At 37.1% G+C, this 16,761-nt stretch overlaps 1 protein-coding gene across 2 annotated transcripts; it reads left to right on the top strand.

The window, feature by feature from the left end:
• Positions 1–1,096: 1,096 nt before the first annotated feature.
• nags (N-acetylglutamate synthase) lies at positions 1,097–12,635 on the top strand. 2 transcript variants are annotated; one of them, XM_077213825.1, is made up of 9 exons: positions 1,097–1,176; positions 1,257–1,590; positions 2,948–3,234; positions 3,764–3,977; positions 7,994–8,174; positions 8,856–8,895; positions 10,830–10,961; positions 11,882–12,064; positions 12,154–12,635. In XM_077213825.1, exons 2-9 carry the CDS (start codon positions 1,270–1,272, stop codon positions 12,329–12,331), a joined length of 1,536 nt encoding a protein of 511 aa, XP_077069940.1. In that variant the 5' UTR covers positions 1,097–1,176; positions 1,257–1,269; the 3' UTR covers positions 12,332–12,635. The 2 variants fall into 2 exon arrangements, with proteins under 2 accessions (XP_077069940.1, XP_077069939.1); XM_077213824.1 differs by having other exon boundaries at positions 1,097–1,590.
• Positions 12,636–16,761: the final 4,126 nt, after the last annotated feature.

The raw sequence follows: 16,761 nt of genomic DNA, 5'->3' as shown, positions 1-16,761 counted from the left end.
ACTGCTGTCAAAGGATTACGCATCAATTAATGTGCATGGTTCCTCAAGCACCCTTATTGAACTTTCAAATCATAATTTCATAATACAGATTTAGTATCATTGCACATGGCGAAGCCCTTTAGGTTATTATATCGATCTGTTTTAAAACAAGTACAAAATATCAATTCTATCCTCTGTTGCATTGCTGTGGCACAGGCTGGGTTTAAACAGGAGTTTAAACAAATTTGTGTGGGGATTTTTGTGGACAGAGAAAGTGAAGATATCCAGGTCAGTGAGTGTTTGGCGCCATATGGAGCTCACTGACAGCTGCATCATCATTTATTGCTGACAGACTAACAGAGACTGCCTAGTGCCCATTCCTTTCTTGAGGGAAATACCAGCTTTTCAAGTTGAATTCATATGGCCGATATAAGACTATTCTCCTGTCTGTCTGATATATCCTCCTGAGACCCATAGAAACAAATTTTTTTTTTTTTTTTCATTTTTACATAATTACATTGTTTGGAGTATTAGAATCAAATGGTGGATTATATTTTTTTATTTTATTTTTTTACATTTTATGTCCTATGTAGAGGACACCCGAACTCAGTTAATAAGAAAAGGAAAATAAGACTATAACCAAAACTATGGATATTTTTGAAATAAATTTTTTATATTCATTATACCAGTCAATTTTGAGGTTCCATTCTATTTTATTTTCTATGAATTGTCCTCTGTAAAACAGATATGAGAATAACGTTGGCGAAAGATATTTAGATTGTGTGTAAATGTTTATATTTTGCATTTTGTATAAGCCTACATTCAAGTGCCTGCATTTAAAAGGGGTTTAGTGTAAATCAGGGTTTTTGGGACTTCAACAGCTCTAGGAAACTTTCATGATAAGATCAAAAACTATAATCTTACAAGATTTAATATGTAGGCTATTTAGGTAGGCTTATTATCATTATTATAATTTATTGGTTTGCTTGCTAGCTTACTGTCGTAATAAATATATATATGTGTGTGTGTGTGTATATTTATACTTTAGCATCTTAGCATATGTTACACTGCTTTAAATTAAATTAGTAACAATTTATTCTCTATTGCACACCACGGGAGCTCCTGACAGCTGATTCAGCCACGTGTCCTCATCTGGACCATATTCACCACTCCAAATCCTGATGTGGTCAGCTGAAGGTAAAGCTTTCGGGGGCCATTAGAATAGATTCCTCTGCACAACTCATGGCCAAAGTCAACAGCGGTTCGTCCGGTTGCAGGGCCCTGGCTATCATGGCTGACCAGTTTTGGACAAAACCGTCCGCCATGAGTCAGCAGAGGAGCGGTCATCATCAGCGGAGACTGGTCCCAGTGAACCTACGCTTGAGGTCAACCAGTGCTGCGGGACACGGCAGCAAAACCCCGGCGTGGACCCCACAGGAGCTCCCCAACTACACCACCCCGAGCGAGCTCAACCTCTGGTCCAACCGCACGCTGATCTACAGAGATGTCAAGGCTTTTCTCAATCAAATTGGAGGTGATCCACGTGAGGCTCGGTACTGGTTAACACACTTTCAGCGGGCCGGTTTATCTCCAGCGTTTGCGGTACTGCAGGTGCGTATCTTGCGACCATAGAGTGAGAATACACATAGGCCTATGCGAAAGCAATTTTTTATGAATTAGCCTAGGCCTACTATATTACATATGTTTTTTTAATGCTCTTTTTAAAACAATTCATATTTATAATAATGTTTGTTTTATATTGAAAATATATTGCCTTATATATTTTATACATTTTGGATTTTATATATTTAAGTGTAGGCTATCATTTAATTGTTCATATAAATTAATCCTATTCAACCTACTCTTAATAGCTTATTAAATAACATTTTAAGACTATAGGCTATACTTTTACACTGCTAATTAGTAGGCTACTTTAACTCTTCAAACGGCTATCATTGTATTTTGTTCATTGATGAAATGCATGTGGTTAGCCTATAAAGTTAAGCAATGTAACGGATCAAACCTCAATAAATCTGTTTATGTGAAGCAATAACTTGTTTTAATATTGTATTGCTTGTTCATAAGTAAATTCAACAATATAAATTGGAAAATTTGAGTCTACTTTATTTGCATATTAAGTCATCTATGCTTAAATATAAGTTATTTCAATGAGAAGACCATAACTGGTATGTATACACTGTGAAAAATTATTGTTGGTTTAACTTAAAAAAGGAAGTTACCTGGTTGCCTAAATTTTGAGTTAATTGAAATAATTTTTTTTAGAGTTAATACAATGAAGGAGATTGGTTTAATAAATAGAAACTCAAAATAGTATGTTATCTGAACCACATTAATTAAGTTGATTTGACAAAAGATTAAAAGTTGTGATAACAAACCATGAAAAATATATATTTTTTACAGTTTTGCCTAATACTAAAATCTCAATGCAGGTCATTTTTATTATAATTGTATATACTTTAAGTATATATTAAATATTTATAGCTACATATGCCTGCATTATTATTAATCAATTATTTAAATAAAAAATATTTTGTTAAATAGTTTAAGTATCATATTTAACCGGGTTTAATCAGAAGCCAAACTTGAACATTTTATGTGAAGACTCTGCCGACTTGTCATTTATGCTGCTCAAATTGTGCACGAGTGTACATATCCTTTCTGTTGGTTTGTTGACTCTGCAGACAATTGAAGCCCTTTTCTGTTTCAGGATCACTGGTCAAACTAAATTATCCTTAGATAGGCTGCTATACGCTGCAGATATCTGAGCTCTTAATAGAAGCAGACTCTTCCCAACTTAGTAGTCTAAATGATAAATAAAAGTTATGTTTGTTGTGTTTGTAGTTATTTTGTAAAAACCTTAATGGCAGCTGATACACGCAGTTGTTCGTTGGCGTTCATGACATTTCAAAAAGACATCTGAAGCTGATTTCTGTGTTGTCCTCCTAAGGTTGACACGTCAGTGTTTGATAGCCGTGAGATGGTTCAGAGCCTGGCCTTTGGACTCTCCTTCCTGCAGAGAATGGATATGAAGCTTGTGGTGGTGATGGGATTGCCTCCTGAGATGGAAGAAGAGGACAGCAACAAAACTGGGACTAATTCCTCCCTCGCCAGGACCGTGATGGTGAAACATTGCCAAGCTTTAACAGAAGCACTTCAGCACAACTCAGCCAATGTGATGCCCTTCTTTAGTTCAGAGGCCCTTTTACAACTGTGGGACCCTCAGGATAAGAGCAGGTTTAGAAACCACTTTAAGGCCCGTTCAACACTAAGATCGATAACTATAAATGATAACTTAATAAACGTCCAGACCAACACACAATAACATTGTTTATTATAAACATGCACTGCAGTTTTGTCACTGCCTCTTTAAATGCTTGCGCTGGTTGCTTTAGTCAGGTGGATTCTGAACGGATATCAACGTTTTTATTGTTCATCAGCTGAAAAAAAAAATTTCTAAAAGTGATTCCAACAACATTGCCGTTATTGTTATAGTTGTGGTGTGGACTCTATTGATGCTATTCTTTCAAATTTAGAATGATTTTTAAAACTAGGCCTATATTGTCATCATCCTTTGTGTAAATGGGCTGTGGTGCCATTCTCTCTCTCTCTCTCTCTCTCTCTCTCTCTCTCTCTCTCACTCACTCACTCACTCACTCACTCACTCACTCACTCACTCACTCACTCACTCACTCACTCACTCACTCACTCACTCACTCACTCACTCACTCACACACACACAAACACTTACTGTGTCCTCTATCAGCAGTGGTCCCTCAGTTGTTGTGGACTCAGCTCTTCTGCAGTGGACTCTGGACTGTAGAGTCATTCCGCTGGTTTGTCCAGTGGGCCGTGATGCAGGTGGTCGTTCTTCTGTTCTCAGCTCGATCCAGGTGACGGCAGCCGTCTCGCAGTCACTCCAGCCTCAGAAAGTCATATTCCTGAACAGCTCAGGGGGGCTCCGTAACCAAAACCACAAGGTACAGAAGGAGTCATATGTGAATCTGACTAACAAGAAATCGCTGTATTACTTATTTTTATTAATGGAGGCATTTGTGTATGTGTGTTTGTGTATTGTGGCCAGGGGAGTAAGGTTTACCTGCAGCTAAACCTTAAATGTCCCTTTTTCAGGATACAGTATTTTAAAGATAACTTTGTACACTCCAATAAGCTTTACAGATCTTTATTTTTTAAAGTTTTTAAGCAGTGTTTTTCATGCTTATTCAATGAACCAGTAACAATTTGTTGCACATGCTATGGAACAGTCCTAAAGACACTAACATTTTACAGGAGGTATCACAGTTCCATCAACTCGGGACAGTAAAGATACCTCTCTACTGACACTGAAAAACACCAGGAGAAAGAGGCACAGGGTCCCTGATTCCCTACATGAACATGCCTTGGGGTTCATTCACATTTTACTGACACTTGATGAACAGAAATGGAACAATGAGTGTGTGAACAAAGGGAGGGTCAGTATCAAAAGTAGCAGTCAGAATCTGGTGTCCACTATCTGCTTTAAGTCCTATAGTGCATCTCATCTTCATGGACTGCAGCAGATAAATGCTGTGAGATGTTACTTCATTCTTCCACCAAGTCTCCCTGTAGAACTGTCTTAGATGTTCTAAAAATGCTGTTAAAATCAGTTTAACTTTTAAAAAACACGTCTTGAGACCTTGCGTTTCCCCCCCATTCCCCTGCCCCCGTCTCTCGTTTTTGTTTTGAAAAACGTTTCATATTGAATGGAATGGGAGCTTTGTTCACGGACTCATTATTCCATTTCTGTTTGTCAAATGTCAGTCAAATTTGTTGTTTATGTTTCAGTTGGTGAATGTTTTAATGAAAGAGAATTTTTTTAAATAAGAAATATTTTTTTATATATATAAGAAATTTGCTAGGGTAAAAAGCAGTTGAAAGAGGGAGGGTGTTTCGTTTTCTTTCTTTTTTTGCTGAACAAATGTATTTATATATATATATATATATATATATATATATATACAGTGACTTTTTTTGGCCAGGCAGTGTGTGTGTATATATATGATAATGTTTTCATATGTAATGTTTGTTGTGGAAAAAAAAATATATTATATATATAAAACATTTTTTCACAACAAAAATTTTTTTCTCTGTAAATATGAAAACGTTATCGTGTTATCAACATTATCGCTCTTTAGATTTATATAGGCAAATACGTAAGAGTCCATGATTGGATCATTATTGCAGTGATTATTGTGTTTCTAGCTTGATATATGTCTGGCAACAGTTCTTCAAACCCTAATTGATGAAGTGTGTAGTTTTTCAGTTCTTATATAACCATATAGGAGGACAGATCATGGACATAACATCACAACATTCATTTCCATCAAGCAGTACATCAATTTTTGGTCAAGGTCTTTTCTTGACAATCCAAGAGTCCAGCACTCTGTAAAGTCTCCTCCAGCACATCCCAAAGATTTTAACTGAAACTAAGGTCTGGACTCAGAGGTGCCAATTCATGTGTGAAAATGATTTTTTATTCTCCCTCCCAACCATTTTTTCACATTTTGAGCCTGATGAATATTAACATTGTCATCCTGGAAAATGGACATGATGCGTCTTCCTACATGGTTGTTTAAGAAATGAAAAGCTACACTCTTTATTCAATTATAGTTAGAAGAACTGTTGCCAAACATATAACATGCTAGACCATTATAATCCCTGCAATAATGATCAGGTCATAGACATTTGCCTATTTAAATCCAAACAGCGACATTTTATTTTTTGGCTCGGCAGTACATATTCAAGTAATATGTACAGTGCTAGTCAGAATTATTTGCCCCCTTGGTAGTATGATCAAAGATGGCTGTAAAGAAAAAAAATCTGAAAAAAGTTTATCCTTTTGATATTTTTTTTAAAAAAAATGCTAAAATCTAACCTTTTATTGAAGTAAAATAATTGAAAGTTGGGGGAAAATCACATTATGAAATAAATGTTTTTCTCTAAAACACATTGGGAACAATTATTTGCCCCCTTTTATTAAATACTTTTCCCAAGATAACAGCTCTGAGTTTTCTCCTATAATGCCTGATGAGTTTGGAGAACACCTGACAAGAGATCAGAGTCCATTCCTCCATACAGAATCTCTCCAGATCTTGCAGATTCACAAGTTAATTTTGGCGCTTCTTCTCTTCAGTTCAGCCCACTCATTTTCTATAGAGTTCTTTTCCAGTACTTTTGGGTACTTTTTGGGTACTTTTTTGTCCCTGTATGAACCAAACCCATATTAAGTATTTTCTGCCAAAAAGCTATTTTTTTGTTTGTTTCATCTTTCCATAGAACCTTTGGAAAAAAGTAAGTGGCACTATTGGAACTTCAAACGGGACGGGTTCTGGTCATGATAGAAAAAAAAAGAAGCTTTTTTGGCAGCAAACACTTATGATGGGTTTGGTGCACACAGGGATAAAAAAAAGTACCCAATGTGTAACATGAAATACTCTGCTGTATCTTTAATGCTGTGGGCCTAATTTTCTGCCAGAGGCCCTGGACCTCTTGTTCAGATACATGGCTTCATGGATTCAATCAAATACCAACAGATACAAAATCAAAACCTGACAACCTCTGCTAGAAATCTTATAAAAGGCCATGTTTGGATCTTCCAACAGGACAGTGATCCAAAAACAAACATCAAAATCAAAACAAAAATTGGTCACTGAGCACAAAACCAAGCATCTGCAATGACCATCCCAGTCCCTGACCTGAACCCTATAGAAGAGGAGTGGGCTGAACTGAAGAGAAGAAGTGCCAACATGAACTTGTTGATCTGGAGAGATTCTGTATGGAGGAATGGACAGATTAATTTTTTACAGCCATCTTTGATCATATTTACCAAGGGGGAAAATAATTCTGACCAGCACTGTATTTATATATTTTTTATTATTATTGCTATTATATAATATCGTTCTAAAACTATAAAATGTAAAATAATATTAGAAGCTATATATCTCATTACTTGCCTGTATTTTTAAATTGTCATAGCATTGTAAACAGGTTTACTTTGCAGCCAACTCAAAATATATAGTTTATAAAACTGTCATAAACTAAATGTCTAGCTATAAATTTCCATAAAGAGTGGTTTAAAGGGTAACTAAACACTAAAACAACTTTTTTTAGTTAATTATCTGTAAGAATGGAGCTTCATAAATGCTGTTCATTGATTTGAGTAAATGTTTTGACATTTGGGTATAAAGTGTTTTAATTTTCAAATATATGGTGTAAAAATGTCTATGTGCTGCCCTCTTCAGGTTAAACGGAAAGCTCCTGCAGTAGGGGTACTCTCTGACGTAGAATACTCTCTGACGTCACGCCCTTGGTGCGAGCTCACCACGCCCTTGGCAGCCCCTGATATAAAAGCATCTGGTTCCGTCAAAACTACTGTAGCGAGTCAGGAGTTGGAATTACGAGTATTGAAAACGATCAGGATAGATATTACATCTATAGTTAGCATAGCATATAGTTATTTAGATTATTTCGTGTAGATAGGTAGTTAATACCACCTCCACTTCAGGTGAAGGTGGGGGAGAAAAGTTCTCGACTTCAAATGACCTCACCTAATGACATTAGGTGTATGTAAGGTGGGATGAGTTGGATCTGGATCCGACTCCTCCCCGTGGATTTCATGTTCCGCAGTGAGAACCATCTCACTTTTCCAGCATTTTTCAAATATTGCCAGTGGGTGGAGTCAGGCTTTGACCAGGGGTTTAGTTACCCTTTAACGGCAGAAATGTGTTCAAGAAATGATTGTTGCTTCAATAGCGTAAAGTGAACACAAGATGGCAGTGTTAATATCTCTACATTTCTGGGTGGTATGCAGCAGTTAATGTCTTCTCTATTTTTTATTCTATTTATTTATTTATTTATTTATTTTCCTCAAATATAAATATGCACATAATGAATACACATTTGAAATCATGGGCTAAAGTGTTCCTAATTAAAATTATGGTCTGTTTTTATTTTTCAGGTGTTGGGTTTAGTGTCACTGCCGGGAGATTTGCCAGGCCTTAGTTGTGCGAAATGGCTGAGTGAAGTGGAGAAAAGGCGCATCAGTACTATTGCACAGCTGCTCAACCTGCTGCCGGCTGACAGCTCGGCCGTACTCACCTCAGCTGGCACGCTTCTCACCGAGCTCTTCAGCCATAAAGGTGAGATAAGAGAGAAAACACACACGTACCGAGACAAATTACACTTGACTTATATGTATGTAGGCTACTCTTTTTTTCTCTCATTAAAGTCAAAAGGCCATATGACTCCGAGACAACTCACAAGCAGAAACTGTGAGGTTTTGTTTTGTTAACATTTTCCATCCACCTATTTTTATGCGCATTTTGGGATATCGCATAAAAAACTGCTGGATGGAAACGCCAAGATGCGCATACATTCTGAAAATGCGCTCTTTTGAGTCGGATACATTTTTTATCCAATGAGCCTGCGCATAAACTACGATGGACACACATTTAGGCTAGGCCTACCGAATAAATTCCTCGATGCGCATCAAAAAATTATGTGATTTTACGCGATGGGACGGCATAACAGAGAACCGATCTGAACTAAACCTGGGAAACCGATCTGAAATGCTGTTGTTCTGAATGCCAGAGCAAAGTGAGTGACTTTGTCATAGCATTGGATGGAATACTACGGCCCCTTGCAGCTGCTGAATGCGGTGGATTTTACGAGGTTTACTAATATTGGTTAAGACTAATAGTTTGATTAATGATAACATAATATCTTGACCAGTAAAAAAAGAGCAAACTTTCTACTGTTTGTATTTCTTAAACCCACAATGTAACATTAAGGAAACGTGTATTGTTTTATCCGTCTTTCAGGCTCAGGCACCCTGTTTAAAAATGGAGATCCCATCCACAGGTATGTGATTTTTGCTGATTTTTTTCCTTTAGTCTTTCCCTTAAATTATGTTTTTAACTCCAAATTTTCAATCTATCCACCATTTGGAACATTTTACAGTGCTGTTTGCTGCTAAAATATCTGTGTAAAATCGCAGTTTCCCTATTTCACAATCAGCTTTGTCAGAGTTTTAGGCTGTCATTAAATAATCAAGAATTATCAAGCAGTTTTTAGTGCCTGGCTGGATATCTCAGTCGGAAGTACTGTATAATTAGACCATATAGGCGTTTATTAGGGACAAATATTTAAGATATTGTGTTCACTGTGTGTCATCTGATATGAATTACTTCAAACCTGACAAAGATTAGCAGTGAATGACAGCTTTATTTCCTGTCTGTTCCTCATAGAAAAGCTTTTTTAATAATCCAGAAGTCGAATTAGGCTCAAAATAAACTATGGTTGTTTGGGAAAGATCTGAGTAAAATATTTGTAACTAAACCTGGGTCAGGCTTTGGGGATACGTATTCAAAGATTAGTAATTTACAATTAATAATCATCCATACAGGTTGACCCAGATAATCATACATTTTAAATCTCCCAAAAAGGGATAATATTTCCCTGCATCTGCATTCATTTATGTACTTAGGCAATTAACCACAAAGGATTATAATTAATTGCATATGTAGACTATATTTTACAGACAGGTTAAAATTAGCTCAAATGTATATCAATACTTAATCAAAACGGGTTATAATTAAATGTTTGATATATCAATTATGTCTATCATAGATCGATCGTCGGGATAATCTTAAAGGGGATAAATTTATGACCAAATCATCTTTTTTGTCCAGCAAAAACCTGATCATTCGATCTCAATCAAACCTCACAAAATTATCCTACTTTATAGACTTTCAGGAGAAGCTATCCCTCTGGCCAGAAGGGACAACTTTCCTGTTCTATACGATTCTTTAAGTAGGCTATCAATACATTTGTAAAGCATGTAGCTTTGGATCTTTATACCTTAAAGGGACTTGTATGAGCATAGAGACAGAATCAATAAATGAATATAATGCATTTAATAAAGGCAAAGTTACGAATACCGGTTATAACAAACAATAAATGTATTTACAAACACCATAATGTCAACGACACAATGAAAGAGAATTCATCAATAAAGAGAGAGAATGAGAGAGAGGGAGAGAGAAAGAGAGCGAGAGATCCGTAAGGATCACAGTTTTGCTAACTTCACCTGGACAAAACCCTCTGAGAGACCACAAGAAATCAACATCAAATCTTACTGCTATGAAAGCTTAGTAAACGAAATACTTGCACATTTATAGCTCTTTTGTGTGGCTGATATGAAGAAGGCGTGTGGGTCTCGATCCTGGGAGCGTCACGTGTTCACTCGTTCTTCCAGAGCGAGCCAAGCGCGGCGATTTTGATTTTGCCGGTTGATAATTCAGACTAAGTTAATTTCACACGTCGGTGGAAATGAACCAAGGAGAATTTCGAAAATGGAAAATAAAAACTTAAAGAAACAAACAAAGGAAAAGATCCCCGGAGGGGGATCACGCGGAGCAGTTACATGATGCAAAGAGAGGAGAAGTAAGAGAGAGAGATGATAACACATCTCTGTGAAGCTCGGTGTCTTGTTGTCTGGTAAACCTCTGGGTGCCCTAAAATTGTCACAGGAATCGCCTATTGCAGACTGGCCGGAGCCTAATGTTCAATTTGCCCCCATGAGTTCAGAGGCTAAACGCTTTGTGATTTCAGAAGGAATGTGCAGTCATATGTGTTCAGATGAACGACCCATGATTTAACCAGATACCCTACATATTCTTTGAAATGTCTCTTTTGGTGTTCAACGGAACAAATATCAGCATACGGGATAACGGGATTGAATTTAATCGTTCATTTACCAGTATATGTCATGTGAGGATCTTTACTCTTCACAGATACAACAGCCTAGATGACATTGACATTGGCCGTCTCTTGGCACTGATAAACAAGTCTTTCGAGAGGAACCTGAGAGAGGATTACATAGCATCTCTCAAGGGTAGACTGCATTCTATTTACCTGTCTGAAGGGTAAGAACAAGTTGTTTCTACACATCAAGCCTCAATGAGAATGAAATTGTTTTACAACATACTGTATGGCCAAAGAAATATGAAAGAAAATGATCCAGTGTCACAATTTGCTCCATGTAAAGGGAAAGTTGAATCATTGGGAAATGAGAAAAGTCAATAGAAAACTTATAAAAAATAGCCAGGACCAGGTTTAATATTTAAAAAAAAAAATTAACATGTGGTAGTAGTATTCGTATTCTTAGTAAATAGGCATTAGTAAATAGGCGTATTCTCAGCATTAGTAATAGTATTTTTGTCAAAGACTACGTCCGGTGTTGTGTGAATTTTGCCAAATTATTACCCTCTTTGTTGAGGCCGCTACCTGATTGCCTTATCCTAAACCTACCCATACTGGGGATTTAGGGAGGTAATAATCTGGCGGGGGCCAGAATTCGGCACAACACCAGATCGGATTCAGAAAGATGATCAAAACATAGATGGAGTAGACGCTTCCATCAACACCCTAAAACATGCGTAGTCCTGTACCTCTTCATGGGTTGACATTTTATTTGGTAACATTAAGCAGTTTTGATTTATATGCTGTGTAATTTTTGATGATTGCGTTATTTTATATGTGCATAAGCAGTGCTTCTATTGCTTGTTTCTGCTTCTTCGGCTGTGTTTTGATCTGGAGATTCTGTACTCTTTCAGAAGATGTCTAATAGCGCCCCCTACCGTATAACAGTAAAAACACAGATTGCCTGAAAATTCCATCAATGGCAGGGAAAGGGATTAACACAGCTCACTGACCGACACACCTTACCCCTCTCACTTTTTTACATGACACAGTTGTGGTATTTTTAAATGACGTTTCACCCTTGTGGTAAATCATGCTCGTAGTTTTATGGTTCTAGAATATAAGCTTACTGATTTTATTGCAGGTACAGTGCGGCTGCTATAATCACCACAGAGCCTGTGAACAGTGGCACTCCGTACCTGGACAAATTTGTGGTCAGCAGCAGTAAACAAGGTCAAGGAACTGGCCAGATCTTGTGGGAATGTATTCGTCAGGACTTGGGCAAGCTCTTCTGGAGATCCTGCGCCACTAACCGCATTAATCCCTGGTGTGTCCCGTCCTCCGCATTGCATTGTTGTGATTCCCATTTTTTGCCAATCCCATCATTCATCTCTCATTCTGCTTTCAAATCCTCAGGTATTTCAAGCACTGTGATGGCAGTTTTGTAAATGGTCACTGGATTGTATTCTGGCTTGGCCTTGCAGACATCCGTGATTCTTACGAGCTGGTGGAGTACGCCAAGTGCCTTCCTGACTCTTTCTTCTCTCACACCGCAACAGAAGTGAAACCTCTTCTGCAACCCCAAGGGTCATAAAACCATACTCATCCCAAGCCCTGTTAGGTCATTGCATCTTCACATATGACATATCTTCACATTTCCTTGGAGTATTGGTTGAGTAATTTAAAGGAACAAATTGAATGTCATCTCAAACCCATAAGACATAATTTCTTGAGCACAAAAGGAATTTTGAAACTGATCATCTACTACTAGCCCCCATCACTTTCTTAAAAAAAAAAAAAAAAAAGAAAAAACGTTTTTTGTAGCAATGCCAGATATAACAGTGGATCTCAGTCTTGGTAACCATGTCGTCCAGGTTAAGAACCACTGCCATAGAATATCCTAACCTAGTTAGGAATAACAAAATGGCAGCAGAGAGGAGGAGGCAGCGGACTTTTCAACGAAAATATAATGTATTGGAGTTGAATGATGACGGAGTTGATCAAACGATAAAAGTTTGATCATCAAGGTATTGTTTTTGTAACTTTTCTTTAAGAAATTGAATAGCTTCTCCCACTCTACAAATAAATGCTCTAACTGCAGAAATGAAAGTAATAATTTCATTTTTGGCGACTTGAAATATGGAGCAATGCACCGATGATGACTTGGGCTCATCAGTCCACTGTAAGCAGCATTATGTGGCACTGACCACACCAAACAACCAAACATACAGTAGTGGGCAAAAGTGATGTACAGAGTTTTTTTTTTTTTAATAACCCTTCACGTTTGCTTTAAGGGACATTGTGTAGGAATTTCTCCCATATAGCGGTGAAATTGTATTTTGCATTTAAACGAATTGTGCTCTCCAGCGCCTCGCTTTTTCAAATGCGTGTTGCATCTACTGTAGCTGTTATGTACCAAAAAGCTATGACAAACTGCAAGAAAAAATGCAAGAACAATCATATGCTCTATTCAAATATATTCTTATCGAATTTCTAGGTTACAAAAAGTAAACTTAAAAACCTTGTTTTTAGCACCTTCTCTACATTACTCAATAGATGCTATTCATCAAAGAGCCTGTTTAACTTTTAACTATAAATGTTCTACTCTCTATACAATAAAGTACACAACCAAGCAATGAAAAAAAGCATGTAATTAAGACTGTAATATGACTTAGCCTACCTGTAGAGGAGAAAGCAGGCAACAGCATCTCTTTTGAAAGCTTTCTCCTGCATTAACAACTCTTGTTTTTTGTAATCTCCGGTCACGTTTCCTTTTACTTTCAATTTTGGACTTTTTTGGCGACGAGGATTTCTTCTCCTGAGGCCTGGCACATGTATGGTCCCCCATTAAAAATAACAGTGCATTATGCAACCTTTTAAACTTGCCGGGGCAGTGACAAGCACCTCTCACTGCTCTGCTCCTCCATTTCTGCTGCTTTCAGTTACGTGTGACGCTGGCTCTGAACAAAAATGCGCTGGCCTAGTACTTTTTGACCATCTCTGCTATTATAGTTTTTCACGATGGCGGAACAACATGGAAGCCTCTGTGGACCTACCCGTCACATGTAGGCCTATATAAAGATAATAAATTCTTCGTTTACGAGGATAAGTCAGATAATTGGCAGAGGTATTTGAACACCATTGAGGACATATTTATAAATAAAAATATTGATTTTAGATAATAAAATACCTAAAAAACTACACATAGTCCCTTTAAACCATCAAATAATGAGGAAAATATTTTTATATTTATATTTTTTTAATATTTAATATTTTTAAATATTATTATTTAATAATTATTAATATTATTTTATTTTTTTAATATTTAAAAATATTTTAATTGAAGAACAAAACACTAAACTTAGTGAAGGTCTTTATCTGACGAAATTATTTCAAGTCAAGTCTCCTTTATTTATATAGCGCTTTTTACAGTACAGATTGTTTCAAAGAAGCTTATTGATTACAGGAAAAAAATACAACAAAGTTAGTTTTGGCTGTACAGAAGCTCAAGCAGAAAATTGTGTCATTGTCCAGCTTAAGTAAGTTCAGTGTTGATTCATTTCCATTGTAAAAATCATTCGATATCTATTTAGTTCATTTATCTATACAGCCGCTCTGGAGAAAACAGAGATGTCATCGTCCAGCTCAGTTCCGTTCTCAGACAATGGTGTCAATGCAGGCAGATCAATAATATTGTTGAATATTAAGTGAAAAAAAAGGCAAACTACAGCTAGAGGTTATAGAAAAACTAAAAAGCTCTCAGGAAAAAAAATCATACATTGACTGCAACACTCAATTATTAATATTTCACTGTCCTCTCTTGTTTTTTCATGTTTATAATTTCTTTGTACGGCAGCCTGGCTAGAAATTATGTCTGTACAATCTGGCATGTTTCATTGTGTTATCACAAATAAACAACTGACTCCAAGCACAACACAATGCGATTACAAAATATTTAACACATTTTTAATACTATTTGAATAAAGGGTGGATATTTACATTTTCCTTTACCAGACATCACTTTTGGCTAATACTGTATGGCAGTTCATTGACTTTCCAACTGATCTTCAAATCTTGCAGCAAAATCAAGCCATTTTTACAGGTGCTGGTCATATAATTAGAATATCATCAAAAAGTTGATTTATTTCAGTAATTACATTCAAAAAGTGAAATTTGGATATTATATTCATTCATTACACACAGACTAATATATTTCAAGTGTTCATTCCTTTTAATTTCGATGATTATAATTGACAACTAATGAAAACCCCAAAATCAGTATCTCAGAAAATTATAATATTGTGAAAAGGTTCTATATTGAACACACCTGATGCCACACTCTAATCAGGTAATTAACTCAAAACACCTGCAAATGCCTTTAAATGGTCTCTCAGTCTAGTTCTGTAGTCTACACAATCATGGGGAAGACTGCTGACTTGACAGCGGTCCAAAAGACGACCATTGACAACTTGCACAAGGATGGCAAGACACAAAAAGTCATTGCTAAAGAGGCTGGCTGGTCACAGAGCTCTGTGTCCAAGCACATTAATAGAGAGGCAAAGGGAAGGAAAAGATGTGGTAGAAAAAAATGTACAAGCAATATGGATAACCGCACCCTGGAGAGGATTGTGAAACAAAACCCATTCAAAAATGTGGGGGAGATTCACAAAGAGTGGACTGCAGCTGGAGTCAGTGCTTCAAGAACCACCACGCACAGACGTATGCAAGACATGGGTTTCAGCTGTCGCATTCCTTGTCAAGCCACTCTTGAACAAGACACAGCTCCAGAAGCGTCCCGCCTGGGCTAAAGACAAAAAGGACAGGACTGCTGCTGAGTGGTCCAAAGTTATGTTCTCTGATGAAAGTAAATTTTGCATTTCCTTTAGAAATCAAGGTCCAAGAGTCTGGAGGAAGAGAGGAGAGGCACAGAATCCACGTTGCTTGAAATCCATTGTAAAGTTTCCACAGTCAGTGATGGTTTGGGGTGCCATGTCATCTGCTGGTGTTGGTCCACTGTGTTTTCTGAGGTCCAAGGTCAACGCAGCCCAGCCGTCTACCAGGAAAAAAAGAGTTTCTAAATCTGAAAAGTTACGGTTACTCAAGAGGACTCCTAAGTCCTAAAAAGGCTGTTGCCAGCAATCCGCCTCTGCAATCCGCTCAAAGATATTGTACACTTTTGGGGCAATTGGCGATAGAGCAATGGGGGCTGAGCCTTTTCTTCGTAAATGCAAGAAATGTTTAGTTTTTCAGATATTTTAATCTGCGATGACATAACATAAAGGTTCATATATGTACAGGTCAAGCCAAGTCACCTTTATTTATATAGCGCTTTTTACAATACAGATTGTATCAAAGCAGCTTCACAGTGATAACATGAAAATAATACAACAAAGTTTGTTTCTAGAAGAAAATTGCGTCATCGTCCACCTTAAGTAAGGCAGATCAATAATATTGTTGAATATTAAATGTCCCCAACTAGCAAGCCAAAAGCCAAGGCAACAGTGGCAAGGAACCGAAACCAGGGAGAAAAAAACGAAAAAAACCTTGGGAGAAACCAGGTTCAGTCGGGGGACAGTTCTCCTCTGGCCAACGAACGAACAGTGTATGATCAGAGAATTTCTAATAAGGGGAGAACTTTCACTCTCAGTAAACTTCCGGCTTCTGAACTGGTTGCAGTTCCACTCTGGTTCCATATGAGGGCGCTCACAGGACAAGTGTGCAGAATGAATGGAGGTCTATGGAGCTATACCCCTCAAAATCCACTTTTCTCAGGATATCATTTTTTGTCTAGTAATTTGAATGTTGTATTCGAAAGGAGATGCAAATAAATTACTCATTGCTGGGTGTTAGATTTTTTATAGTCACTTTTTTGCTTTAAAAAGTTTTTAAAATGTCAATGACGTCATACACATCGTTCGACCAGAGATACTGCTTTACGGCAATCCTTCAGTCACTTTGGTGACTGTCTTTTCAGTCTTTTCTCTCGAGGCTTCAACAACACAGCTGACACAGGTAAATACACGT

This window comes from Siphateles boraxobius, unplaced genomic scaffold (genome assembly GCF_051911475.1).
Source record: "Siphateles boraxobius isolate OS27281-9 unplaced genomic scaffold, OSU_SipBor_1 66, whole genome shotgun sequence".
In the NCBI taxonomy this organism is placed as follows: domain Eukaryota; kingdom Metazoa; phylum Chordata; class Actinopteri; order Cypriniformes; family Leuciscidae; genus Siphateles; species Siphateles boraxobius.
The sequence above is the reverse complement of the archived record's forward strand: the minus strand, read 5'-3'. Positions and strand labels throughout refer to the sequence as shown.